Here is a 26,164-nt window from a genome sequence, read left to right as displayed (position 1 = left end):
TTTGGTAGCTAGCCGCCATTCAAGTCGTTGGCCAAGTGGTTACAGCCTGGCCAAGCGGGTGTCAGTTTCCGCCCCCTTTATTGTTGTTGTTGTTGTTGTTTTTTGTTGTTATTTGCGTAATTTGAGATATGCAGCGGAAAACAATAGGAAAAACAATAGCAGGTAGAAAAGTGTGTCACATGCAAATGCATTTTCGACAAATTCGCTGGAATTTGATGCCCATAAATAATTACGACAAAATGAAAGAGAGAAAGAAAGAAGAGCTGCAAGTGTTGGCCAAGTAAACTGAGCCACGTTTATGGCCACCTAAAGCCGTTGACGCTTCAAGTTCAGTTGCTGCAGCAGTGGCAGTTCCTGTTGCCGTTGCCATTGCTGCAGTGGCAGTTGCTGCCTTTTGTGGCAAGTTGGCCCTGAGCTGCGAACGTTCTGGCCAGCCAGTTGGCCAGCTGGGCTGAGCTGAGCCGAGGGGCTTCTAAGTGCGCTGACTGTGCGTACTTAGAGCCTTCAGCTTTGGACATGCATAATTCAACAGAATGTGAGACCGTTGACCACAAAATGCCATTGAGTGCAAATACAGATAGAGCTGCGGATGCAGCTGCACTGAGAGAAATACTCTGCGAGTATAAAACGATTTTTTTAACTCACTCTTTGCCTGACTTTAGGCTCTTCAAGTCAGCGGTGCTCTCATTAAATATTTCCTTTGCTGCAGCTCATAAAGAAGCTGGCTTTTTCTTGCAGTGTACCTATGCAGCTACCAATCAAGCAACTTACCTGCCTACCTACCTATCTGTCTGTTTGTCTGTTAGTCCGTTTGTCTGCTCGTCTGTTTGTACGTCTCTTCGCCTCACTCTCTCACAGTTTGGCTGTCTGTCGTCAGCGCCGCCTCTTCCTCTGTCTACCTGGCAGTCGGCGTTGATCATCGCCAGCCAGCCTCATCGCCTCATCATCATCATCATCTTTTACTGCGCAGACAAAGCTTCGCTGGCATGCCACAAGATACAAGCCACAAGCTACAAGATACATACAACAACACCGGATTCGGATTCAGATTCGGATTCTCAGCTCAGATTTACCTTGACTCCCAGACTGCCTATGTATTTGTGTGTATGTGTGTGTGTGTGTGTGAGAATGTTGTGTATGCTGTGATTTTGTTATGGTTATTACCAGTCGCCAGTTGGCAGTTGGCAATCTGCTATCTCCCATCTTTGTAGCGTCTCTAATGAAGCGCCCTTTGTGGCTGCCACACGCCGTCGTTCCCTGCCCGGTGTCGACATTTGCTGCACTTCCGCGCCTATGACAAATGACGTTTCCCCAAACAAATTGATAAGTGCCGTTAGGCTCCACATGAAGCACATGAAGCGCTTGTCGACGCCTCTGTAAACTGTTTTTCTTTTTGCTTGTCAGCGCTGGCAGTTGTCGGTTAACGGTTGCAGTGGCGGTGGCAGTGGCACTGGCAGTTGCAATGACAACTGCGGCTGCGGCTACGGCTGCGGCTACGGCTGCGGCTGCGGCAACTGCCACAACGACCCCAACGGCGACACTTGCCTCCGGCATGTGCCTCGACTAAATAGGAGACTCCACACACAGTTAAGTCTAGGCGACTCCATGACTCGGCGCTGGCTGCGCCAATTGCCAACTCCATTAGCTGACGATGTTGCAATGACGAACGTTTTGTTGTGCCACATGGCACACGCACACTCACAAACACACACACACACATACCTCCACTCATATATATTCACATAAATATATCCACTCTTGAAATTTCCGGTGCAGTTGTGCAAAGTGCTCGGCATTGTTTTGATTTCAGACTTCTTTTTCACAGTTGATTTCTGCATGCCCAACTACCATATAAGGCAGTTATATTTATGTGCATATAGACTGCAGACTATATACCATGTATATGCTACCCACAACCCGATCCAGTTAGCGTGCGAAATTATGAATGTTTGTATTGACTTCTCTTTGAAATTTGCATATGTATGAAAGCTACCTAGACTAAATGTGGGTCTGCGCCAACGGCAGCAATATGTATGCAAATATACTACCTGTAGCAGAGGGAAATAACATTTCATATTATTAAAGAGATAGGAATAGAAATGGAGAGAGTGCCTAGGAAAGGGAGAAGCGAGTGGGTGGCAAACAAAGGGGAAAAATAGAATTAGGGGGAGAAAAAACAGGTAGATAATAAGTAGATGGAGAGGGAGAGAGGGAGAGCAGAGAGAGAGAGAGAGAGAGAAAGAGAAATAGAGAGAGGGAAGAGACATAGGAGAGAGAGAGAGAAAGGGTAAGAGAAGAAGGGAAGGATATCAAAGCAGAGGGAGCAAGGTGACAAACAGACGAACAGAATGACATATAGACAGAGCTAAATCGACTCAACTAGTCGCCCTGATCAAGAATATATATATGGGGTCTACCATATTAATGCACATAAGCTATTGAGCATATCAGCATTTAGGCTTGTCAAGCATATACATTTATGAGCAAGCATAGACATACTGTCTGTATATCTGTCTCTCTCTCTCTCTCTCTCTCTCTCTGCCTCTCAGTCTTTCTGCCTCAAAAGAGCAAGTGACGACTAAGCACTACAGTAGATCATTTCAGTTGTCTATGTGTATGCAGGAGTACTCGTTCGGTATTAATGTTTGAGTAATACGAAGCTAGAATGCTTGAGTGCTCCCATTGGTCACTTAAGGCTCGACTGCAACGACTGACATCGGGCACAACATTTGAGAACGCCTAGGTGGTTGAGTGAAAGACGCCCTATATAAAGGGCAGCAGCCACAGCATTTCTTCAGTCGCTCAGGCCTAGTGGGGGTCAGTGTAGTGCAGTGAAGTAAAGGGAAGTGACGTGAAGACTTAGAGGAAATACGTAGAATAAAGTCTTGCAGGAAATACGTATAAGAAATTCTTATAAGACATACCCCATAAACATATACCCTACTTGTAGACATACTTATATACTCTATATATATGTTCTTAAGTTCAGCTCTCCGCTAATTGATCCTTCTCAAATTGTCTTTGGTTGCTCTTTCTCTTCTTGACCTGCTTTCGGCTTTCTTCAGTTCTTCTTTTCGACATTAGAAGGTCATTATATTCAAATTAAAGGGATCATAAACCTGAAAGTATGTTTACCACAATTTAACTTCATCTCTTCTTCTACTTTTTGGCAAAATGTCAAGTCGAAACTCTTCTTCAGCTGAAAATGGAAAAGCCATTAAGTCAAATGTTTGATGAAGATTAACTAAAATGTTTTTCGCTTTGCTAAGTTTTTTTTTAAGTTTATGTTGTTGTTGTTTTTTTCTGCCAACTTTAAGTGAATTTTGTTCCCATTTTCTTGGACAATTACGTAGCACTTTTGCCATTTGTTTTGTTTTTTTTGCATTCAAAATAATTAAGTTCGCTTTGCGCGCTGTGAAAGTCAAATAAAAATGCAAACAATTTGTTTTATGGCTCGCTGCGATATGGTATATATATATACAAACATATATATTGATGTGTGTATATATATGTGTGTCTGTATATATTTCTGTCGTGCCAATTGGCCATCAGAGTGGCGTTAGTTAGCTGTGAACTCAAAATTACAAGAGCATTAAAATTATGCTTCAAGTGTAGATTTATCGACCTTAAACACATTTTGGGGGCTCCCTCTGTGTCTTTCTTTCGCTCTGCCCCCCCTGCCCCTGACCAACAAATGTGAGCTGCTTTTCATTGAGTATTTATTGGCATTTGTTTTGTATTGAATCGCTTGTATAAATTATGCCGTGAAATGTTTAACAAGCGCGCATGTGTAAGACTTGTCTACGCCAACGCCGCCGCCCGCCTCCTCCCCTTCCTCTACCCTAAATGCCAGCTGCAACACGCAACAGTTGACTTTCACCAGCAACAGCAGCAGCCGCCACATATTTCCAGCTCCACGTAACTTATTTTGGCTGGCAGAGCAGCAGCAGCAGCAGCAGCAGCAGCAGCAGCAGCAGCAGCAGCAGCAGCAGCAGCAGCAGCTTCCCAGCATGTGGCTGGCGCACTTAATTGCCCATTGATGCCCGCACCAGCTCCCTGCGTGCCACGCCTCCTAACCCAACTGCCGCCATCAGCCGCTGCAATCAATGAATGCCATTTCACTTTCATTGCGTTTGCTTTTAATTAAAGCGAAATAATTGATATGAGCAACGATGTGGTTGCCTTAAGGAACAGCCTATTCTCCACTCTCCACTCTCCACACTCCGTCCGCCATCCGTCATCCCCCACTCTCCACACCTTTGAACTCTCCGCTCTCAGCTGTTCGTGTTGCACTGCGCATGTCCCGATTGTGTCATCGTCATCGTCGTCCTGACAACAACAAATGCGAAAAGTCGAAACATCGATGCGGCCAGTCGCATCAGCATGTCCAGCAGTGCAGCCACATCCTCGCCCAGCGGCGTGCGTAGGGTGCGCACGGACCTCAAGACCTCGGAGAATCGATTCCTGCAGTCCAGCCTGCAGCGCAACAGTTCGCCCCTGGGCATCAAGCACCACACCCACACCCACAGCCACAGCCACAGCCCGCAATTCCACTTCCTGCCCAGCAGTGCGCCCACTGCCAATGCCACATATCTCAGGTTCCGTTTAGTTGCTCCACTTAACAGCTTTGGCTAATCTTTGCTCCATTTGCTTCTCCTTCGACAGCGCCAAGCTGCCTGCTCGTGCCACGCGCCTGCTTAACCGCTCCCGGCTGCAGGATCAGCAGCTAACCGGCAACGACTCGGACAACAGTTTGCGCTCCACGCACAGCGGCGCCTCCAGTCGCAAACGCAGCACCGCCGCCTCGCGCGCCTCCACCGCCTCGTCCACGTCCAGCTTGCAGCGACGCCAGCAACAGCAGCAGCAGCACCACCACCCGCTGGGTGGAAATTCTGCCTCCGGTTCGAGACGTGCAGCAGGTGGTCTGGCGGGCAACGCGGAGCTGCACAGCTCATCGGACGATCTGATGTTGTATGACAAATCCTTCAGGAATGCCATGATTCAGGATGTGCTGCAGTTCAAGAAGCAGCTGCTGCGCCTACGTCGCATACTTCAGGAGGTGGGTGACTCAGCCTTGGCGTTTGCATTCATTTTCATTTTCCATTTCCATTTTCAATTTTCTTTTGCACACGCACACACACTCACACTCATCAAACATCCACACACACACCTGCACAGGATGCTGAATCTGACTGCAAGCGGGTAGGTTTTCATTTCCATTTTCTTTTTTTGATTTTGATTTTCCACATCAATTTCCTTAGCTCATTAACTTTGCATTGGAAATGCTTGCTTATTCATTTCCCCAATTCTCTCTCTACTCTGCCCCACAGACGGAGACGCTAAACCCATTCGAGAATGACAATGTGCAACTGTTTGCCGCCTGTGGGCTGGATAGCAAGCAGCTGAATGACATCGACCTGGCCAGCCTCACCTCGTCCACCACGGAGGACCCACTGCAGGAGCTATCGGATCTACGTAGACAGGTGGTTTACCTTCAGGTATTTGCACGTTCTTTTGCCTTTCGTTTGCTCGTACCACAACAAAAACCAACTCAGTCTGAGAGTATCCAAAGCTCACCTATTTGCTTTCTTATCAACTTATCAAGTATCTAAGTACATATATACGAAGCAGTCACTGAACAGGATAAATCCAATTTAAATGCGTTCTCTCTTAACTCAATATAGTATCAAATTGCTGTTGTTTAATTTTTATATAAATGTTTCCACTCTGGCATGTCACATACAAAAGAAGACAAAAAAAACATACAAACTTAATGCTTACTATAAATAGTTATCTATAATCCACAAATCTTATATACCAATACATATATATATATATATATATATATATCTTGTATATTTGCTATCAGTACAAAATTCAAACACGCACTCTCAAATACTCTTACTTTTACTCCAACTCTTACACTTACTCTTATAAAACTAGCTATATCTAGATAGTTCAATTATACTGAAACAAAAATACACATTCTTAGCTGTTCTTCTGTTGTCTATTTGCCTTGCTCTAAATTCCGAATTTTGGGAAATTTATATAAAGAAAAGAAGCTGTTTCTAGGGAGCACTTAAAATTAACCATTTGGAAATTTAAAATTGTTGAGATAACGTCCATTTCTTCTATAGGAAAAACTAAGATAATATTTTTTGAAATGAATTGAGAATGAAGCCAAAATATTCACTAAATGCTTATGGGTTTATTTATATGAAATCCGAAAAGAAAGTTTAAAGAAATAACAATACTTTATAGTAAAATCCGATAAGCAATGAACTGGAACAAAATGAAAATGAAGTAGAAATTATAATTAGAGCTATCTAAAGAGACTGGAATACTGCAGCTGTATTAGTTATATACTGGATCTATAGAAGCCTCATATGAATAGAAAAGAAGCAATAAAAACATATCAGACTTAGACATTGATAATAAATTTCAAGATGGTATCATATGAGCAATATATCCCAAAAGATTCCCTTTTCCATTTCAAAACATCCCATACCATACAAAAGCGGTCCACTGGAATTCGAAACACAATTGTAACTAGAAACAGCTTTTGAAATCAATTGCAAACCTGTATAATTATGTTTTATTTTGAGCTTAGCTGAACATAAAAGTTAACTTAACTGGGCAATAAATTCCAAAGCGAAATAAAAAACTTGGCTGGAATGCTTGGCAATTGGAATAGTATGCAATTTAGCAATTTTAAAAACAAAAAAAAAAAAAAAAACGTTTTTTTGGTTCGGAATTTGGAGCTTGGCTGTGTACGTTGATGGATATAATGTATACTCCGTATTTATGCAACTCTTTTTTGTGAATGTCTTGAAAGAAACACACACTCTCTGGCTTAGTTTGTGAACATGAATATCTAATTTAGTGGCCTTTGCTTGAGCTCAAGCACAAAACTAACAATTGCCACAACACACATACTTCTGTGTATGTGTGTGCGTGTGTGTGTATCTTTGAACAGGGTCAAGTGGATGATCGTGATCGCACCATACGCCTGCAGCGAGATCTCATCGAGCAGCTGGAGGCGGAGAAGCGACAGGCCACAGAGGGAGATCAGGCCAACAAGGAACGCATTAGCATGGCCACCCAAACGGAGCGGGTAAGTGCATCAGTTCCATCTCGATCATATCTCTCTCTCTCTCTCTCTTTCTTTGTGTGTGTGTGTATGCACAACATTGACTAACCGAACGCTATTGAATTCATTTCCAATTCCACTTTCACAGACACGTCCACTTGCCATTGGTGCGGAGGGTTTGTCCAGGTAGGCAAACATTCATCAGCGATTTGATTTATTCTGAAAATTTTCTTCATTTTCAAATTTTACATTTTAAATTACTTTTATTTTGTACCTTGTATTTTGTTGCAACTAAACTAAAACAAATTGCTGCGGCTGCTGCTGCTGCTGCTGCTGCTTGCGGCTGTCAGCTGCTTTTCATGCAACGCTGAGTTTTTCGGCTTGCGGCAACATGCAAATCAGTTGCTGCCTCTTGACGCTAATGGCCACAAATTGTAATGGCAGCGGCCCAATTTGGCCAGCTTGCAACAAGTAGCAGCCAACAGCAACAACAGCAATAGCAGCAGCAGCAGCAGTAGCAACAGCAACAGTTGCTGTTGCACTCACTTAATTTTTGTAGCTTGTGCCCATTATCTAACTATTCGCAAACTACATACCTAATACAACTGATTAACCACTCTTAATATGCATATATACATATCTATATACGTATCTATATATATACCTATATCATCCCACTATGCTGCCTCTATCTATCTATCCATCTATATGTGTATCCATATGCATATAGACTGCAGTTTGGGGAGCAACAGGTACTATTTTGTGATTTCATTTTAGCCATTATAGTGCTCTGCGCAATTAATCTACTATGTATACTACACCTAAGCTATAACTGTCTTGATAACTGTAATACTTGCACCTGAATAAGGACTCGCGCGTAGCGAGTAACTAAGCAGAGCTTTAACTGTATTTAATACTAAACTGAATACTAAAACTGAATTCGATTACTTGTAGACTAGTGTATGATTAGCTTTAACTATATTTAATACTAAACAAAGACCAACACGGCACTCGAACTTTTCAAATGGAGTTCCTAACCCTAATATTTGCATAACGTTATGTTACATTTAAGATTCGAGATTTTGGTCTATTTTAAGTTTGAACCTTTGCCTCGCATTTGACTTACAAAAATGTAAGAATGTACAAAATACTAGAAAAAATACTAAAATACTACAAAGTTCGAGCCGCCATTTAAACTTTTGTTTGCTGGTTAAACTAACTTTAATTTTAAATCAAAATTAAACTAGCTCTAAGTACTGTTAGCCGTAAGCCTTTATATAAATTTGTTGCCTGACACTTAACACTGTTTGTGAACAATTTCGATTGCATGCGGCAATTAATTAGACTTCCCAGGTAAAGCTGTAAACTAACAATTAACAAAGTAGTTGTCTGACTCAAAGTATGCAACAAATCAGTAACTGACTAATCTTTGCCTTATCTGTACCGTTCACAGAAGTAAGCCTGAATATACCAGTTATACCACGCACTTTCCGACGCTCCACTTGCATTGCAACGACTCCACGCTGGCAGCCACCACGATAATTCGTCACCAGCCACAGCCACAGCCACAGTCACAGCAGCAGCAGCCGCAGCAGGCACAATCATGCACCAATCAAAGCAACAACAACAACAATAACAAAAACAACAATTGCCGTTCTCTTAGCCAGACACGACGTCACACGATTATTTCCACCACATTGACCAACTACAATCAGCAGCTGGCCGCCGCGGCTTATCCACGTCGCGCCTCCATCGGCTGGGATGGAGCTGAGACAGTTGCGCCTGCAGTGGCCCATAAGCCGGTGCGTATAACACTGATTGGTGAGCCCTTGCCGCAACAAAATGGCGGCTGTCACAAGGCAGCGGCGACGACGACGACGCCGCCATCACAACAACAAAATGGCGTCAAGGCGCACTTTCTGAATGGCTGCCAGAGCGGAGCGAAGAGCGCGTTGCCGGGCGCCCATTATCAGCCGTTGTACAACAGCAACAAGATGACAAACCCAACCGTAACTATAGTCTGATTTAGATACCCTACACTGCAAGCAGCCCCAAAGCTAAAGGAGGAGGATTATATAAAACGCACAAGTGTCAAAAGACGCTTAAGCTACAAATTCATTCAAATATGATTAGAGAACAGTTTAAAATATATTAAAATAAATATATATCATATATACACACAAATATATATTGATATACTCTCAAATTGTTTTGCAGTCTTACCAAACCAGTAAAAGGAATACAACTTAAAGATTCAATTAAATTTACATATATAATATTCTAGCTGATAAGAAAATTGCCTACATTTATCTTTGTGTACAAAATAAATATATGCAACAAGTTTATAAATTATATATATAAAAAGAAAAAATAATATTAATGGAAATTTCTGCTCTATGTCTAGTACTTAATTACTTAATTAATTGTTAATTATGTTTTTTAATTTGTAGTCTAAGCTTTGGTACATTCTGTAATTATTTTCTTTGTGGTTTATTTAACTGTATTATAGTATACGAACCACTTGATGCTACAAATATTATAGCTACATATACTACATATATATATTCTACTTAAAGAGCACAATAATCGTAATTATCCAAAATATTTACCATATGAATACTAAAATCCAATTGTAAACAACGCTAAGCTTATTAAATAGAGTTCTAGCCAGATGCTATTTATCTATAGAATTGGGTGTGTCATCTTTCCTTTAGCGGGAATTTCTCGGGTGAGCATTTGGTTTATTGAAAGCCACTCCAATTGCCACTCGTCTGTGAAGCAGCTCTTCCGTCACCTACAGAACCGGATCAGCTGCTACTGCTGCTGCTGCTGCTTCTGCTTCTGTTGGCAGCAAAACTTGCTTTAGCCTTGTTAGTTCTTATCAACGGCTGCGTGTTAGTCACAGTTGAGAATTCGATCAGGAATGTTGTTGAATGCGCAACCTTTGCGCCTAGGTCCAGTCCTCTGGCTGCTGTGCTGCGGCCTTTCCCAGGTGCTGAGTCAGATATGCGAGGCTCAAGGCTGGCGCAGCTTCGAGTGTCGTGAGCTGAGCAGCCTGAAGGAGCTGAAGAACGTTAGGAACTTTCCCAAAGACAACCTGCACAGGCTGAGCATTAGAAATGAGCACACAGAGCTGAGCATGGGCATAGGTGAGTTAGGTTCGTAGCTACCACAAATGCAGCTCAGCTCAATCTGTTTTGCAGCTGCCAGCGGGCTAAGTCTCTCTGGGCTGTTGGACTTGGATCTATCGCATGTGCCACAGCTGCAGCTGGAGCATCGCGGCTTCTCCTGGCTGTCCCAACTGGAGCAGCTGAATATCAGCGGCTGCGCTCTGGAGCAGCTATTGGCCGCGCACTTTGCTGCCAACTCATCGCTGCAGCTGCTCGACGCCAGCCACAATGAGCTGCCCAGCCTGACAAAGGAACTCTTCGGCAACCTACGCAAATTGATTTATGCAAATTTCTCACACAATTCGCTGCAGCGACTCGAGCTGCCACACATGCCGCTGCTGCAGCAACTGCAGCTCAGCCACAATCAATTGACAAGCTTCAGCTTCGCTCTTTGTCCTCAGCTGCAGCAGCTCAACCTGAACGATAACCAGCTGAGCCAGGTGAGTAAGCAAAAAAAATTAAAAATCTGCCGAGGCAACTGCGACTTCTGCTCAGCATATACGACTTAAATTATGAATTGAGCTGAGCGGACGTAGATTGTAATCTAGTCTAAATACTATACATATGTATATTCGTTTTCTACTACGCACGATTTTTCTTAATCTTATTCCATATGAGAAGAATATGCCGAATTTAAAAAATATTCTTAAATACTCTAGGCCAAATCAAAACTAAATATTGCTATCGATTCGGTTTACGATGCACCAAACCTATTTAGCTTTGACTAAGTATCAGTAATAATGGGTTAAAATAGTATAATGTATACATACAATGATAAACAGTTTGCTGTACGCAATATTAGACAATTAATAAGCGATTCATTTGCTCAGATCATAGAATACAAGTAATAATTAACAAGTAAGAAAGCTCTAGTCGAGACTGCTCGACTACGAGATCCCCTGAACCCTTGGAGCAATAGATATTTCAATAATTTTTCGCAACTTTCAGCTTACACAAGTAATACGCACACACACACACACACGCACGTACGCACACACAGGCATATATACACACACACGCATACAGACACACTTACACACACACACGCATACATACACAAACGCATACACACACACACATACACACACACATACACACACACATACACACACAAGCAACCACGCATAAACACGCATGGGCTGCAGTGTGCGCTTACTATGAGAAGTTAATTGTTTAATAACTTTTTTTATGGACGTACGATCTTCATGAAACTTTCAGAATATGATTATAACATGAATATGCATGTAATTGCCAAAGCACAAGTCTCTAGTATTTGAAATACGCTTTTTACAAAAGTGAGGGTGAGGGGGGTGAATTTAGAGGTGGGGGGTAAATTTTAACAAAAACCGAAATTGTATAAATTGCATATAAACATACATTAAAAATTTTGAGACTCTAGCAATAAAGGTGTAGAAGATATAATTTTATAACTGGGTTTCGATAAGGTTTTTTATCGATAAAAAAAGATCGAGATGAGTTATCGATTTTTAATGATAAACTTGATATGCGCGCTGTAATTACGGACATTTTAAAAAAAGTTTGAAGTCTCTAGCTCTTATATCTTCTGAAATCGACGCGTTCATACATACGGACAGACGGACAGACGGACAGACGGACGGACGGACAGACGGACAGACGGACAGACAGACGGACAGGGCCAAATCAACTCAGCTCGTCGCCCTGATCAAGAATATATATACTTTGTGGGGTCTGCCACGCCTCCTTCTCCCTGTTACATACATTTCAACAAAACCATTATACCCTGATTTCCCATTGAAAATGGGTTCAGGGTATAAAAATCAGTTAGCTAATCAGCTAGCGAATTTTCTCAGTAAAGCTCAATTTCCTAAACGACTTTCTAACGCTTACAGCTAGATGCGACTAACTTCAGAGGATTAGCTGGATTGCTCGAGCTGCAGCTGACGGAGAATGTTCTACGGACCATAGGCAAGGACACCTTTCAGCCCTTGGCTAAGCTGCGCGTCCTAAATCTCTCGCACAATGAACTGGATGCACTGCGCCCACAGATCTTTGGCTCTGGCGTGATTGCGCTGCAGCAACTCGATTTATCCAACAACAACATACGGCTGCTCTTTGACAACCAGTTCCGATCGCTGGACAGACTTCAGGTGCTGGACATATCACACAATAGCATTGTCAGCCTGAACGCCGGACAGTTTACGGGTCTGAGCTCGTTGCGCAAGCTGTATTTGCAGTCCAACGATATTATAGAGATCAAGGCGCACACCTTTGCAGCACTCGAGGAACTGGACACGCTCGACCTGTCGCACAACAACATCGAGTACCTGCACGAGCAGGCATTCGGCAATCGAACTCTGCCGCGCATGCGTAAACTGAATCTAAATGCCAACAGCTTGAAGCGTTTGCATGCGCTGTCCTTCTCCTCGCTGCCCTTTGTGGAGTATCTGTCGCTGGGCAACAACGAGCTTTCCAGCCTGGATGTGCGCATGTTTGCGCCAATGCGGCGTCTGCAGAAACTGCACTTGGGACACAACGAGCTGACCCACATTAGCCCATTGGTGCTGGACAGCTTCAGCAGCCTCTCGGATTTGCTCATCGACAACAACAAGCTAACCTTTCTACCGGATCTGAATGGCATGCTCGGCAATCTGAAGCGTATGACCATTGAGGGCAATCCCTGGCAGTGCGCCTGTTTCACACAGCTGGAACGTTGGCTGCTTTCCAATCATGTGAGCTATCTGCGGCGGGACACCGGCTTCTACGACGGCGAGAAGCCCCTCTGCGTGGTCACAGCATTCGAATACTGTGTGCAGACACTGCAGGAGGATCGCCATCAAGATTTGGTTAATGAGTTTGAGGAGCGACTGAAAGATGAACGCGAATTAGATGTTAGATCAGATGAAGACTGATAGTGTGTGTGTTTGTGTAATTATTAAGATGGTCTGCAATAAATGTACTTCGATGCTCCTCGATGACACCCCTTGAAGGCAAAACACAGCCAGTTGGTGAAGCAGCATTTCATTCCAAGACAGATATTGTATTCAATGTTTTCTACATTTTGTGGTACATTTCCGATTTGTGTTGCTGCGTCTCGCATTTCTGTATAATTTTACAAATTAACAAACTAAAAGTCGAGTCGTTTAGGCGCTCTTGACACGGAGAGCCAAAGCAGTCAAGTCACCAATGCACTTGTTCAGCGTCTCCTTCTCCTGCTGGGGCGAGATGCTGGACAGCACGCTGGACACAATCCAGTTGACCATATGCTTCTGGCTGAGACGACGCTCAACATGACGGCACTCAACCTGGTAGTCCAAGCGGCGCTTGACCTCAGAGTAGACGTTCATGGTACGTTCACGGAATGCAGCCTCAAGCTGGAGGGCAATGTTCTCCTTCTTGGCTTCCATCAACAAGAGGGCACCATCAGCGCGCCATTGCTCCTTCTTCTCGGCTTCAATGGCATCGGCGAGAACCTTGAGCTCAGCCTCACGACCCTCCTTCCATTCGGCTTCAATTTTCTACAGATGAAGCGATTTAATATATATTCCATTTAATATCAGGTTGACACAAACTTACGTCGATTTCACCATCAGCCCATTTGGCGATAAGGGGACCCAGTTTCTTGACAGCAACAATAGCCATGATACCAAGCGACAGACCGCTGTAGTATTCGTGCTCCATGACGTAGATTTCCTTGGAGCAGAGATAGGTGATCAAACCCACGCCAAATGTGTAGGGGCCGGTGACACCAGTCTTGTTATAAAAGAACTGGAACCATTCCTCTGGAATAAAGCCCAAACGCACCTTGCCGGGATGTTCGGGACGCTGACGGCGCTCAACAGCTCCGCCCGCTGGCTGAGCAGCGGCAGCAGCTGCCGTACGGCTAGCCACCAAAGTCAATGGGCGCTGGGCTATAAAAAAAAAAGCGAAACAGGATTAGTAACAGTTTGCATTTGATCACTTGCCAAAAAAATCAATTTTGACATTCCTTGTGCGAATTGTGCCCGTGATTACATAAACCACGATGGCAGAATTCGCGGTGCCGTAACAATTTTCACGGTCGTCGCTTGGATATATTGACAAACGATTTGTAAAAATAAGCCACAATTTATACACTTGAATTAAATTCTTTTGCAATTTCTATGCTTACCTGTAAGGAGTGCGGCTCTTGAGAACATTTTTGTAATAATGTTTCAACCAATTTATGCTACTGAATTGACGTTCGGCTGCTCACCTACTCTGAAGTTCACAATAAAACACGAACCGAAAACTATCGCATATATCGATCACAAACAACAGCCGATAACATTTACAATCATCTGTATAACGTTGCCAGATGCGTAAGCCAACAAATACCAAATTTAGTACTCACTTGTTGCATGGTATTTTTGGGTTTACTTTTTTGATATTTTTAAGTCCACCATTTTTTAAATTTCTCGCGCCCTTGCCATTTATATCAAGATAACAGGTGACTAATTTGAGGTGAATTATCTAGTTCACCGAAACTTATCAATATTATCTAATCCTAAAAATTCCTGAAGAAAATATGACACAATCATTTGCTTATCTGTGTAACTTTACAAGTTCTTTTATTTAAAAATATGACAATTCGCTAAGTAAATTGCGTCTAATATAACATGAATCGACTGCGAAACATTTTGCGTTAAAATACTTTTACAAAATACTATAAAGAAAACATATTAAAAAAAAATATAATAATAAGCTTGTAGGATTTATGCATATATTATTCGTTTCGTTATTCAGTTCTCAAAGCTATTTGTGTGCACTTTTATAAATAAAGCGTTAAAACATGAGCATCTTTGTATTTTCGTTTTGTGTTTGCCTTTTATCTTTTTTGCTAAACTAACTAAAATGACTGTCTTGTGCGTAGAAGATATAAACCTACAAAGAACATTAAATAGATTAAATTAAAAAAAAATAATATAGATATATAGAAAAAGGTATGAAATCACTTGCGCTATAGATATTTTGTACAGCATTTGAAATAAAAGATGATACGACTATTTACAGCGGTGAACATATACATATTTAAAAACGTTATTACACACGTATATAAGAGCTTTATACATCTTTCAACATAGTTTGTTCCTTGATTTGTATATATAAAACGAAATGATTTGGCTCGCCTAACATTAGAAGTGAATGTTGCGTACGGTATCAACAGGACGATGCTTCAAGATACTAGACAGATGTTACATGCATAGGTGAGAGCACACTTATCATACACAGTTCTCTCGGGTGCCGGAAGAATGATTGGGGTAGTGGTTGCAGTCCGTTTGGCTCATTCAATAACATTGAAGCGTGTTAGCAGCTTGTGGTAGAACCAACGTACCATTTGCTGCACGCGGGATGCCATCCACACGCAAAGGCTACCAGTGTGACGAAGCTTGGAAGCGTAGTGCTTGAAGTGATCTGTGTGGCAGGAGTTAAGATAACCAAAAGTGTAAAGAAACAGTGAACAAGAATATAAAAGCTATAATACAGTAGAGGAATTTGATAAAAGGATATAATAATGTCCAAGGTGGATGACCGCCATTTATGTAGGTCACATACGTAAAGCCGTCCTTGCCCTTGCCTCGTATATTATAATAGTAGGGCAGGAACGAATGTAACGTGAATCTGCAAGCAAAAAAAAAAAAAAGGAATGACCGTTAATTGGCTAAAGACACGTAAAACCAATAGCAATACATGGCCATTATCTACGGACAATGTGGGTTAATGGAGGTGGGTTACCTTCTCTTCTCGTAGAAAAATATGGCAGGTTGATTTGTGGTCAGCGTGTGCAGGAAGATTGCCTTCACCGCATGTCTTTCTACTGTCGTCAAATGGTTCATCAGTGCGTCCAGTAGCAGCGAACCGATGCCATTCCGACGATGCGAGCGATGAACACCCAGCGATAATATGTAGCCCACGTCAGCGGTGCGACCCATCGAGTCCGGCAATATGCCTTTGTCCTGCATGGGAAAACCGCTCAGCCTCGTGTAAAACTCATCACTATCACTGATATTGGCTATTACCTCCTTATTAACATTTCGATACGGTTTGATTTCAGCAACAATTAAACCAATTATGGCCAGATTATAAACAGCCGCTAGCGCAAAGAAGCGCGAGCTTGAGGTAATATCCTCGTACCATGACAGTGGATAATCGATTGGAAACCATTCTTGGCACAGCGTGCGAACCTTGAAGGGATCACAATTTGAATGAGTATGTTCCTTAACAGGTGTGCATACTTACCTCCGTCAAATCATCTGGCACTAAAAACCTTAGCTGGACATCATTGACCGAGCACAGCGGCACATGCTCACAATCGCAGTCGACGCGTGTAATGATATCGTTGTTTGGTGGAGCATTGTGTTTATTGTAGCTAAGGGCGGCAGGCACCCAGTAACCGAAAGATATGTAATAATTAATTTAAAATGTGTGAGTGTGTGTGTGTGTCGATCATTATGTATTAGTAGGCGACGGCTGCCATTTCACTTGCATAATATTACGCGCGTCGTATAGCACGACTTCAGTAAGTAGATTAACAAAGTTGTCTCTATATATGTTCATACATACATATACGTAATACAAATAGATATATAAACGCACCCTCCTAGGTAGGCCCCGGCAACAGCAACAGCGATCGCTATCGGTGCCGTCGCCTTCGCCGTCGCCCACTCGCCCCGTGGTGGACTCTGTGCTGAAAGAGCCCAGCTTGTCTACTCACAGCGTAAATTGTGCCATGCTAGTGGAGCTGCTGCTCTGATGCCACCGCCGCTGCTGCTGCTGTTGTTGCCGCTGCTCTTGCTTCCACTTAGAGCAATTATGTCCATGGATTGTGGTGTGTGCACCACAGGTTAAGCGCGGAATTCGATCAACTGTCTGTTTGTGCTATGATAGTCTGAAATTTGAACGGTGTGTTCTCTCTGCGTGCGTTACTTTTTGTGTGAGCGCCTAATTGATTTTAATTAAAATTCACAATCGCAGCATAAAACCCACTTGCTCGTTCGCTCGCTCGCTAGCTAGCTGGCTGTAGGCAGCTCTTTTATGAGGTATCAAATATCAAAGACAAACTGTTGCCTTTACTGCCAATAAACTCCATTTAGTGCGAGCTAGCTGACCAGCGTTGATACACACCCGCATTTCTTGCATAAAATAAATTACAAATTTTCCTAAGATATTTCTTTACATTGTTTATTACAACGACTAACGTGAAAAGTTCACTGTGAAGAGCACGATTGCTAGTGTGGAACAGCTGCTTTGCCATTCACACAAAAGCAGCGACGCGATGCCACTTGAGCCCAATGCATTGCTGCCCGATTGTTCAAGTGAACCGCCGAATTCGAATGCATATTTCAAATGTGCCTTTATTGTAATTATCTTTTATTTATATGTTTTAATAGCGCCGAGCCTGGCTTGAGGCTTGAGAAGTGCTGGCCACCGGCGCTGTAGCTGGCTTCGTTGGATCGTCCAACACTCGCACTACCATTGAGCTCTTCGGACCCGTGCACCAAGTTATGCCATGCTCATCCACAACAAATGTTTCCAATGTCACCTGAAACTGGCCGCCACTGGAGATGGGCAGCAAGAAGCTACCAGAGAGGAAGTCACGTTGTGGCTTCACAATTTGATTGAGCGTGACTGTGTCGTTGTTGGGCGACTTAACCAGCTCGTTGCCAGGGCGTGGTGTCAGCAGTTGCGATGTCAGACTCAGTTGCACTGAGTCGACGCGTCGGAAGTGTTTCTGCTGCTTGCTAAAGTGTTGCAGCACGCCCTCCACCTTGATGACCAAATTGCTGCCCGACTGCACAATGACCGGCTCTGTGGCACTGCGAGGCTGCGGGCTAACCGACAGCTTGATCTGTGTGGATTGCAGTATCTGGAAGAAGTAACGCGGCAAGCAGAGCGGCGTCTTCGTTATGATTTCAATCAGGGCGATGATTACGTCTAAATGCCTGTTGCTAATGGTTTTCGCATTGGGCGGTTCCTGTGGCAGGTTCTTCTGCATTTGCTCCATTCGCTGGCAGCTCGCTGCAAAGAAGCGGGTCTCCGGATGATTGCCGGTGGTCAGGAAGACAGGTGGTTCCGGCGGCGTAGCATAACAAATCGATTCGATGATATGAGCGAAGAGCGCGCACTGGAATTCGGCGACCTCAAGAAACTCCAACGTCACATTATCCGCATCGAATGACGACTTATAGAGGCGCGCATATGTCTCCTCGCAAGCCTTCAGCGACTTGACCAGTTTGCGCAACTGATTCGTAACGTGTCCAAATTTTTGTAAATAATCACGTGAATTCTGGGCCAGGCTGCCCGCAATCGCCGGAGGAGGCACAATCACCTGCGCATTCTTCACCGTCACAGCCAGATGCAGAGTCTGTAGGAACTGTGCGCGCAGCTTCAGATACTCCAGTTGGAAGCTACATGGATGTTGGGGCGAGGAGCAGGCACGCATGCTGGCCAGCGCCTGCTGATATAGATTGCTCGCCGCCTCCAAGCGCCTCATCAACGGCAACAGTGGCTCCGGGGCTTCCGTGGGCGCATAATTGTCCCGCATGTAGGCATATTCTAGGCCATAGTTAAGTATGCATTCGGCCTGCGAGATCTGAGCCAGCGCGACCAAGAAGTAGTGCATGTGATCACTAATCACAATCTGTGAGACTTTCGTGTAGATGTGCGCCGCCACGTAGTGATGCCCATAGCGGCTAGCCGTGCGAGCAATGCGATAGAGAGTCCAACAGTTGACGCGAGCGATGCACTTCTCGAAGCAGTGTATCACCTCCTGGGGCAGATAGCATCCCATGGTCGTTTGGCACACCAACGCGCTAAGTATTTCCACTGTGCGCAGCAACTGCTCCGGCTGCTCCTCGCTGTCCACCAGTTTGTTGAGTTTGTACAGAATAAGCGGCAGGCGGGCGAGCATTGGATTCGGCTGCAACTCGAAAATACATTATTTTTATATTTATTACTTGAATATATGAAAGAGGATTACCTTAGGTGGTGCAGGTTCGTTCGTTTCCATGGCGGCGTCATCCTCCAGACCTTCTGCTGTGGAGAATGCATACTTGCGCAGCTGGAAGTGCTCACAGAGTCCCACAGCCGCTTCGCAAATGAGCTGCAGATTATTGGGCGGATAGTTTACATTGTCCCCCAGCGTATTGGTCACCATCTCGACGAAGTCGGCGCCAAAATCCGCATTGGCTTGGGTAATGCGTATGCCATACGTCAGCACACGGCGCAGATCCCGATTGAACTCCGCCCGACGGGCCGTACAGAAGAGCAGACCCTCCATATGCAGGTTTACCATATCCAGGATGTCGTCCACCTGTGCCACCTGTTTCTTGAGACCGAAGGCCAGCAAGGCAGCCAGCACAGCCATTGCCTGCGTGGCTGTGGTATAATCATCCAATTTGCTGATGCACTCATTGCAAAGCCGCAGCAAGGCGTCACGATGCTCACACAATAAATGCTGGCAGGTAAGCGGACACTCACTCAGCTTCAGGAGTATTGAGAGGAAGAGAAACTGTTCCGCTCCATTTGTGCAGAGATTGAATTTGTTGATTAGAGCACCAATGGCAAGCTTGGGCCAGGCGTTGACGCTCTGCTTGTCGGCCAGTTCATTGAAGGACCGAAGTACTTGGATTCGCACCGGCGTACGCAAATCCTGCATGAAATCGAGCAACACGTTGAGCTGCCCGGGCACGCCCACCAGCGTACGCGCCGACAATTGAGTGAGTGTATTGATGATGGCCACTACAAAGCTTTGGGCGGGGTACTTGGGCAATAGCTCCAGACACAGCTTGCTGACCAAGGCCGCTGTATTCGCATCGTGGTGCATGTGGCGGAGCACCGGAATAAGCAGCAGCTTCATCGGCACCGGCACCTGCAGTGACTCAATCATATCGGAGATCTTTGCGCACATGCTGATGGCAAAGGAGCTCGATTGGGCGGCGAAACAGCTGCTCGCATAGATAGCCGCCTCCACTTCCACGGTGTCGTGGCTGTCGAGCGCCCGACGTATCGCATGATGCACCTGTGGCTTCTCTGGTATTACACGGGACACGGCGCCTAGAGTGCGAAGGAGTAGGGCACGCGCCACTGGATCGTTTGAGTGCATCACCATAAAAATACGACGCACAAAATTGTCAATGTTGAGAATCTTGTCCAGATGGTTCTCACTCTGCTGACACACACGCAGCACCCAGAAGCGCAGAAGATTCGAGCCGCTCACAAAGAACTCGGCCAATTTGATGAAAGACGAGTTTATAAGGATGGGAAAGGGATATTTCTCAAAAAGTCGAGGAAACCGCACGATCGCTTCACATTGTATGCCTTGCTTTGCGCTGCGCAGCCCCTTGTCCAACTCCATGAGCACGGCATTTGAATCGTGCTCATTGTCGTTGAGGAACGACTCGTTGAACATGCTCACACGTGTGCCCGTTAAATGTGCCATTTTTAACTATTTCTGTATGCACATTGACTTTTCAAAGTATTGATTCACTAAATGAAAACAATAAACAAATCCGTACTATAGTAAACCGAATGCAGTTCACCGGTTTGCCATTCGACTGTAAACGTATCACTAACATGAGTATGGTTTGATTATCATTATTAACATGAACATTATTCTGTTATCTTCAAACTTAACAGCATTCCAACAGATGTTTCTGTTAGCGGTCTTTGTGAAATTGTGTTGCCGGTTTAAATTGTTGAAATTATGTTTGTCCTGACGAAAGTAGAGAATGGTTTGTAGACTATTAAAAATACACTCATCGAATATATATTGACAACAGATGCATTGTAGATATGGAAAAAATCCTTTTGATTCCATCCAAAGCGACTTACACAATCGGTCGCTTGTCAACAGACGTGATTCTGAGTGAGGACCTCAGTATAAGTCGCACTCATGTAAAGATTTGTCCTTCAAATGGCGGATCGCTGACTGTGGAAGATCTAGGCTCCAGGTACGGTACATTCATAAACGACGACATTGAGCGCAGCAAAAAGATGAGTGCAAAGACGCCAACTCCACTTCATATTGGAGACAGAATTCGCTTTGGCGCTTTGAAGAACGTGTGGAAGTTGTCGCAGCTTAAATTGCTGACCACTGCATCCGCGCTGAACGCCACTGAAATACACGAACTGAATAACCTCATAAAATCATTAAATGGGGCTATCGTGCCATCTTGGACGGATGAGTGCTCGCACTTAACCATGGATACGGTTACAATCACAGTAAAGCTGCTCCATGCACTACTAGACAATAAACCCATTGTCCGAATTGATTTCTGGCGAGAGTTAGTGAAGTTAGCTAAGCGTGTTCATGTGCCCAATGACTTGCCAAAGCCTGAAGATTATATGCCCAAACAGCCAGAAGATATGCCCAGCATCAAGTGGCGTCCTGAACGCACCAAACTCTTTGCTGGAAAAACCTTTGTCTTTATGAATCGAAAGCACCTCGACATGTATGGTACCGTCGTCCAGAAGGCAAGCGGCGCATGCAAAGACCTGAACTCTGGCGTACGAAAGCCGTTTCTAACTAAACCAAATGTTATAGTCATACAATATGTGTCCTCTACTCAGTCTCAAGCGACAGAAACTATTTTCAGCGTACAAGGTAAGTTTACTTGACAAATATAAATTCAAATGTATTATAATCTAGTGAATCTTTTCTTCCAGGTATTTTGGAACAAGCTGGACTCCGACCTGTACCCGATTACGAAATCGGCCTAGCCATTTTACACTGCTCCCTGGAAAAGTTTTGTAATCCGTCGTACAAAATAACTGAGAACTCATTGGCTACAACCGAGTCTATGGATTCTTCGATCTTGGTTCCAAATACAGAACGCAGTCAAACACAACGAGCCGCAGACAAAGCATCCGAGTTCTTCGTCCCCGAATCCCAGAAGTCACAAATATATGCGCTAAGAACTGGAAGTGAGAAGCAGTCATCGGAGCCAAAGCCGGAACCAGTCAAAAAACCAACCAGGATGATGCCTAAGAAACGAAATAATGCCATCTACTTGGACTCCTCCTCGGATGAGGACATTCAAGTCGAAGTGGTCGAGGTGCCAAACAAGAAGGCTAAGACCGTAATTGAGAATAATTCGAAGCGTAAAATTGAAAGTATTTTGGATTCCTCTGATGACGACCAATCAAAAAAGAAATCAAAATCTTCGTTGGAGCCTAGCTTAAATAGTAGTGTTAATATCCCACCAGTAGACACCAATCAAAAGAATGCAACAGAGCCAGCTACAACTCCATCTAGACGTTCAACTCGTGCCCATCCGCTGCAGCAAATCGAAGCGGAGACGGAAAAACCGGAGATCTCGCCTAGAAGATCTGCACGTGGCAAGCCGGCTGAAAAAAAGGCTACATTGCAAATAGTTCGGAGTGATAGCGAAGACGATGAGGAACTTTTTCAATTCAAATCCCAGGCCTCAGCACCTGTGGAACAGGCACCAATCCAGCCGACTGAGACCAGCACGGCGTCCGAGAGTACATTGGCGAAACAAGCTGCACCTAGCCCAAAGATCAATAAAAAAGGCACGATTAGTGTGAGAAATTTTCTGGAAAAGTCACAGAGTCAGGCGTCAAGTCAAAACTTTGCTCCACCTGCATCTCAAAAACGCAAACGTCTGTGCCTGAAGCTAATAAGCGAAAGTGACAGCGACGATGATGAAAACCTTTTCCAGTTTGGCGACGGCAGGAAGCGTAAGCAAACGCGCGTCGGCTCAGACAATGAGTCTGATAATGAAAATATGTTCAATTTCCAAGGACGTGATCAGCAAGAACATAGCAAAGCTGCGAGCGAACATGATGAGGATTCAGTTAGCACAGAACCATTTGTAAATGAATCAAAACCGAAATCCAAGTACATTGTGCGCAAGCCAAGCGAGCAGCCCCGTAAAGTAAATGTCAGCGGCTGGCTATCATGTAGCGGGCTACATGAGGATGTCAAGCCGGAAGTGAAACCAGAGTTACAAATAGATGCGGATGCAGAGGCTATAAAGCAAGAGCTGGACGAGGATGATAAGGAGAAGCTGGATCATGTTAAATGGCTGGCCAGCCTGAAGGATAGCATACAGGTGCGCATGTGCAACATGAGCATCAGCGTTAGATCCGCAGACCAAACTGATGCAGCAAACACAACTGACAACAAATACAGCGGTCGCCAGAACTTTAAAAAGTTTGTTAAGGTAAATAGAGTCTATCAATAAATAACTTAAGTCTGCTATTAACTAATTTTTCTCTCATTGCAGAAGAGCAATGTGCACTCGCAGCAGCATACTGTGGGACTAAAGCGTATGCAGCTGGCTGAGGGCATGGTCTCTAGTCTGTAAGTGCAAAATAACTTATTGATTTGTGCGTTTCTTCGTGTTATATTTTACTACCAATAAATTTTCGAAATATATTCAAAGCTTTGGCTTGTTCCCTGGCCTGCAGCTTGCGCTCGAAGAGCGTTTTAGCCGCCAGCCATTCGTGATTTTGTATTGGTTTCGTTACACAGTTCTCGGGATTCTTTTTGCGTGCCTTGGATTCACGCACAATGAAGTGCTTCACATCTTCCACGGTGACCAGTGAACTCAGCTGAAAAGCTGTCTCTGTCGGAGCTATTGATGTTTCGCGTGCAACTACGGTGCCCACATCTGCCTTCAGCTGTTGCTTGGCCTTTTCCACTTTCGTAATCAGGGAAGGTGTCTGTTTAAGGAGTTGGACACCTGCAGCGCTTGCTTCCTCGGGTGTAGCTGTCTGGATTTCTTTAATCACCTGCAGCTGAGTGGGCAATTTACAGTCTTGGGGAAGAAAAATATGTTTTTCTACTTGTGGAAATTTGGTACACTGTGGTTGCAGCTTGTTATACAATGTGGCACAATTGTTCGCTTGCACTAAGCTCAACTTATTTATCTTAGCTACAGCTGCAATTAACAGGGTCAGAAACTCCATGAAGAAGTTGCTGCGAATCATTTGCCCAAAGTATTTTATAGCCGCCTGACAGCAGTCACGAATGCGTTCATGCAAACTATAAAAGGCTAGCAACCGCACCAAGACAAATTGCAAACTGTTTCGGGTGGGCATATCGCCAGAAAGCTCCGCATCACAAGCATCCGGCAAGGCTCCACGAAAATGTTCCAGATCGCGAGGTAGGTCAAGACGGAGCAGTCGGCAAAGCGCTGCATTTAGTTTGCAAACAGCACGAAATCCTGGCATCCCGCGAAAAGAATTCTTACGACGTGCCATTAGGCGTCCTATCAAGGCTGCTGTGTTGTTGAACTCCACGAAGTCTGGTCTGGATTGTTGTTGCAGGTAACGGTTGATAGCCATATAGACATTCTTTGCTGTGTGTATATTGGTTCATTATATAAGGATCTTAAAATTTCACAATATAGTACACCGTACCAAATCCAGTTTCCTTAACTTGTAAGGTGACTAATGGAGGTTTTTTTAATTCAAATTCATTCCAAAAATGTAAACTCGCCATGCTTTAACAAAATGTAAACAAGTATGTTACCAATAGCTGTTGTCGAGGCTGCCAGATGTGCAAGTTTAGTTTTTGGTATTTTTTATATTTGAAACCAATAAAAATACTAATAATAATATCAACAATATTATTATTATAATAGCATATAATATTTTAGAGTAATGACAGAGATCAAATATAACTTCACTGTGAGCTTATATAACAATAATAGCATAAAAGGCCCGTTTTTGGCGGCTCCACAGTTTACGATTTGGCAACACTGAAAACGAAAAACCGTCTGGCAGCTCTATCTTTACCATATGATTGCCTCCACCTGTCAGCTATCAGTTTCCTCGAGTATTTACCGCAGAGAGCTGTTGCGTGTACCACTAAAATTTTCTGTTATTATAAAGTAAAGTAGTAATAAAGTCGCCTATATTGTCCTACAAGTGGCGTGGTTGCCTGGTGTTATCTGATTAGATAGTTGTTGAAAGCATACAACGAAATGTTAGTCATAAACAGAATTAGAAATGCAGCGATATTATCGCTGCGTAACGCTTACATCCGAAATTGCTTGAGCAACGAAATTCGAGCAGCAACAAATTCCACGCGCACTTTCTCGCTGGGTCTGGCGCTGCGGCAACAAGATGTGTAAGTGGCATCTAATGAACAAACACGCCCAATGTAAAACTAAGAAATTGTAATGTTTAACTCTCTCTCTCTCCCTCTCTCTCCTTCTCTGTGTCTTTCACATAGTGTGAATGTGACCTTCGTCAGAGCTAACGGCGAGAAAATAAAGAGTTCCGGGAAGGTGGGAGACTCGCTACTGGATGTCGTCGTTAACAACAATGTGGATCTGGACGGCTTTGGTGCCTGCGAAGGCACACTGACCTGTTCCACTTGCCATCTAATATTCAAAGAGGCAGACTATGAAAAGCTGCCGGAAAAGCCAGGAGATGAGGAATTGGACATGCTGGATTTGGCATACGAGCTAACGGACACCTCCCGATTGGGTTGCCAAATTACACTGACCAAGGACATGGACGGACTGGAGGTTCAGGTTCCTGCCACAATAAACGATGCACGCGCAGCGTAAATGTGTTCCACTGTTCAAATTTGTTAAATTTTTGAGTGCTATTCGCTATAGTTAACATATTTCATAGTCCATTATTCAACCCAAATTGTTGTACAAAACAAAGGCTCAGGCGGTTTTTATTAAGAGTGACTTTTTGCATAAATGAATTTTAATTGGCAATTTGTAAAACGAGAGAATTGTAAATATTTATGTGTTTGTAAATAAATAAGTAGAGTAGTTTTGAAATTTTCATAAAATATGCACAACGTTCTCTATGTGCGTATATAAATTCTGCATTCTTATGAACTCCGATATATATTCAGCAGATCCCAACAAGAGTAAGAATAGACACGTTTTTGTTTTAATAAAAGTAAACTTTTTAT

The 26,164-nt window shown here is 43.8% G+C and overlaps 8 protein-coding genes and 1 long non-coding RNA gene across 22 annotated transcripts in view; 5 read left to right on the top strand and 4 right to left on the bottom strand.

Annotated features, from left to right (window-relative positions):
* The window catches only part of LOC6581896 (serine-rich adhesin for platelets), a 31,182-nt gene extending 21,402 nt beyond the window's left edge, over positions 1-9,780 (top strand). For 2 of the 12 annotated variants that reach the window (XM_044010008.1, XM_044010014.1), the window contains 6 exons: positions 4,666-5,059; positions 5,179-5,202; positions 5,331-5,483; positions 6,977-7,114; positions 7,239-7,276; positions 8,544-9,780. In XM_044010008.1, coding sequence (XP_043865943.1) covers positions 4,666-5,059; positions 5,179-5,202; positions 5,331-5,483; positions 6,977-7,114; positions 7,239-7,276; positions 8,544-9,114 — 1,318 coding nt within the window. In that variant the 3' untranslated portion in view covers positions 9,115-9,780. The other 10 variants (XM_044010007.1, XM_044010009.1, XM_015162117.3 and 7 more) reach the window with 8 other exon arrangements.
* A 210-nt stretch (positions 9,781-9,990) lies between these two features.
* LOC6581895 (insulin-like growth factor-binding protein complex acid labile subunit) lies at positions 9,991-13,269 on the top strand. Its single transcript, XM_002007573.4, has 3 exons — positions 9,991-10,239; positions 10,294-10,700; positions 12,132-13,269. The coding sequence occupies exons 1-3, from the start codon at positions 10,014-10,016 to the stop codon at positions 13,149-13,151; spliced, it is 1,653 nt and encodes a 550-aa protein (XP_002007609.2). The 5' UTR covers positions 9,991-10,013; the 3' UTR covers positions 13,152-13,269.
* Positions 13,245-14,503, bottom strand: LOC6581894 (ATP synthase subunit b, mitochondrial). Its single transcript, XM_002007572.4, has 3 exons — positions 14,390-14,503; positions 13,816-14,150; positions 13,245-13,757 (listed from the first exon to the last, which is right to left on the bottom strand). Exons 1-3 carry the CDS (start codon positions 14,415-14,417, stop codon positions 13,383-13,385), a joined length of 738 nt encoding a protein of 245 aa, XP_002007608.1. The 5' UTR covers positions 14,418-14,503; the 3' UTR covers positions 13,245-13,382.
* Positions 14,504-14,797: 294 nt separating this feature from the next.
* LOC6581893 (N-alpha-acetyltransferase 60) lies at positions 14,798-17,487 on the bottom strand. Of its 3 annotated transcripts, none has more exons than XR_006357636.1 (6): positions 16,973-17,333; positions 16,498-16,627; positions 15,994-16,442; positions 15,769-15,879; positions 15,486-15,674; positions 14,798-15,141 (listed from the first exon to the last, which is right to left on the bottom strand). XR_006357636.1 is itself a non-coding variant. In XM_002007571.4 (6 exons), exons 1-6 carry the CDS (start codon positions 16,987-16,989, stop codon positions 15,542-15,544), a joined length of 777 nt encoding a protein of 258 aa, XP_002007607.1. In that variant the 5' UTR covers positions 16,990-17,485; the 3' UTR covers positions 14,798-15,541. The 3 variants fall into 3 exon arrangements, 2 of the variants coding, with proteins under 2 accessions (XP_002007607.1, XP_015017602.1); XM_002007571.4 differs by having other exon boundaries at positions 14,798-15,674; positions 15,994-16,214; positions 16,278-16,442; positions 16,973-17,485; XM_015162116.3 differs by having other exon boundaries at positions 14,798-15,674; positions 16,973-17,487.
* LOC122757562 lies at positions 16,622-17,239 on the top strand. The gene is made up of 2 exons (XR_006357638.1): positions 16,622-16,777; positions 16,863-17,239. It is a non-coding gene; the product is annotated as an uncharacterized LOC122757562 (long non-coding RNA).
* A 99-nt stretch (positions 17,488-17,586) lies between the features above and the next one.
* Positions 17,587-20,810, bottom strand: LOC6581892 (integrator complex subunit 7). Its single transcript, XM_002007570.4, has 2 exons — positions 19,238-20,810; positions 17,587-19,177 (listed from the first exon to the last, which is right to left on the bottom strand). Exons 1-2 carry the CDS (start codon positions 20,696-20,698, stop codon positions 17,642-17,644), a joined length of 2,997 nt encoding a protein of 998 aa, XP_002007606.1. The 5' UTR covers positions 20,699-20,810; the 3' UTR covers positions 17,587-17,641.
* A 70-nt stretch (positions 20,811-20,880) lies between these two features.
* LOC6581891 (nibrin) lies at positions 20,881-23,665 on the top strand. The gene is made up of 4 exons (XM_002007569.4): positions 20,881-20,990; positions 21,050-21,862; positions 21,925-23,444; positions 23,508-23,665. The coding sequence occupies exons 1-4, from the start codon at positions 20,963-20,965 to the stop codon at positions 23,586-23,588; spliced, it is 2,442 nt and encodes an 813-aa protein (XP_002007605.4). The 5' UTR covers positions 20,881-20,962; the 3' UTR covers positions 23,589-23,665.
* LOC6581890 lies at positions 23,588-24,778 on the bottom strand. Its single transcript, XM_002007568.4, has 2 exons — positions 24,646-24,778; positions 23,588-24,584 (listed from the first exon to the last, which is right to left on the bottom strand). Exons 1-2 carry the CDS (start codon positions 24,725-24,727, stop codon positions 23,626-23,628), a joined length of 1,041 nt encoding a protein of 346 aa, XP_002007604.1. The 5' UTR covers positions 24,728-24,778; the 3' UTR covers positions 23,588-23,625.
* Positions 24,779-25,043: 265 nt separating this feature from the next.
* Positions 25,044-26,070, top strand: LOC6581889 (adrenodoxin-like protein 2, mitochondrial). Its single transcript, XM_002007567.4, has 2 exons — positions 25,044-25,357; positions 25,463-26,070. The coding sequence occupies exons 1-2, from the start codon at positions 25,212-25,214 to the stop codon at positions 25,800-25,802; spliced, it is 486 nt and encodes a 161-aa protein (XP_002007603.1). The 5' UTR covers positions 25,044-25,211; the 3' UTR covers positions 25,803-26,070.
* Positions 26,071-26,164: the final 94 nt, after the last annotated feature.

Source organism: Drosophila mojavensis, unplaced genomic scaffold, assembly GCF_018153725.1.
Source record: "Drosophila mojavensis isolate 15081-1352.22 unplaced genomic scaffold, ASM1815372v1 contig_74, whole genome shotgun sequence".
NCBI classification, from domain to species: domain Eukaryota; kingdom Metazoa; phylum Arthropoda; class Insecta; order Diptera; family Drosophilidae; genus Drosophila; species Drosophila mojavensis.
Note: the sequence above shows the minus strand (reverse complement) of the source record. Positions and strands in the feature narration are given on the sequence as shown.

Bases quoted from the DNA above. Each gene is read 5' to 3' on its own strand.
- LOC6581890 (XM_002007568.4), bottom strand. From the start codon at position 24,727: ATGGCGAGTTTACATTTTTGGAATGAATTTGAATTAAAAAAACCTCCA. The intron at 24,585-24,645 runs GTACGGTGTACT...ATATACACACAG, and splicing joins AGTTAAGGAAACTGGATTTG to CAAAGAATGTCTATATGGCT.
- LOC6581895 (XM_002007573.4), top strand. From the start codon at position 10,014: ATGTTGTTGAATGCGCAACCTTTGCGCCTAGGTCCAGTCCTCTGGCTG. The intron at 10,240-10,293 runs GTGAGTTAGGTT...TCTGTTTTGCAG, and splicing joins AGAGCTGAGCATGGGCATAG to CTGCCAGCGGGCTAAGTCTC. The intron at 10,701-12,131 runs GTGAGTAAGCAA...TAACGCTTACAG, and splicing joins ACGATAACCAGCTGAGCCAG to CTAGATGCGACTAACTTCAG.
- LOC6581893 (XM_015162116.3), bottom strand. The intron at 16,443-16,497 runs GTAAGTATGCAC...GATCCCTTCAAG, and splicing joins TGCCAGATGATTTGACGGAG to GTTCGCACGCTGTGCCAAGA. The intron at 15,880-15,993 runs GTAACCCACCTC...TTTTGCTTGCAG, and splicing joins TTTTTCTACGAGAAGAGAAG to ATTCACGTTACATTCGTTCC.
- LOC6581892 (XM_002007570.4), bottom strand. From the start codon at position 20,698: ATGGCACATTTAACGGGCACACGTGTGAGCATGTTCAACGAGTCGTTC. The intron at 19,178-19,237 runs GTAATCCTCTTT...TTCGAGTTGCAG, and splicing joins ACGAACCTGCACCACCTAAG to CCGAATCCAATGCTCGCCCG.
- LOC6581889 (XM_002007567.4), top strand. From the start codon at position 25,212: ATGTTAGTCATAAACAGAATTAGAAATGCAGCGATATTATCGCTGCGT. The intron at 25,358-25,462 runs GTAAGTGGCATC...TCTTTCACATAG, and splicing joins GCGCTGCGGCAACAAGATGT to TGTGAATGTGACCTTCGTCA.
- LOC6581894 (XM_002007572.4), bottom strand. From the start codon at position 14,417: ATGTTCTCAAGAGCCGCACTCCTTACAG. The intron at 14,151-14,389 runs GTAAGCATAGAA...TTTTTTTTATAG, and splicing joins AAGAGCCGCACTCCTTACAG to CCCAGCGCCCATTGACTTTG. The intron at 13,758-13,815 runs GTAAGTTTGTGT...CTTCATCTGTAG, and splicing joins GGGCTGATGGTGAAATCGAC to AAAATTGAAGCCGAATGGAA.
- LOC6581891 (XM_002007569.4), top strand. From the start codon at position 20,963: ATGTTTGTCCTGACGAAAGTAGAGAATG. The intron at 20,991-21,049 runs GTTTGTAGACTA...GATGCATTGTAG, and splicing joins CCTGACGAAAGTAGAGAATG to ATATGGAAAAAATCCTTTTG. The intron at 23,445-23,507 runs GTAAATAGAGTC...CTCTCATTGCAG, and splicing joins ACTTTAAAAAGTTTGTTAAG to AAGAGCAATGTGCACTCGCA.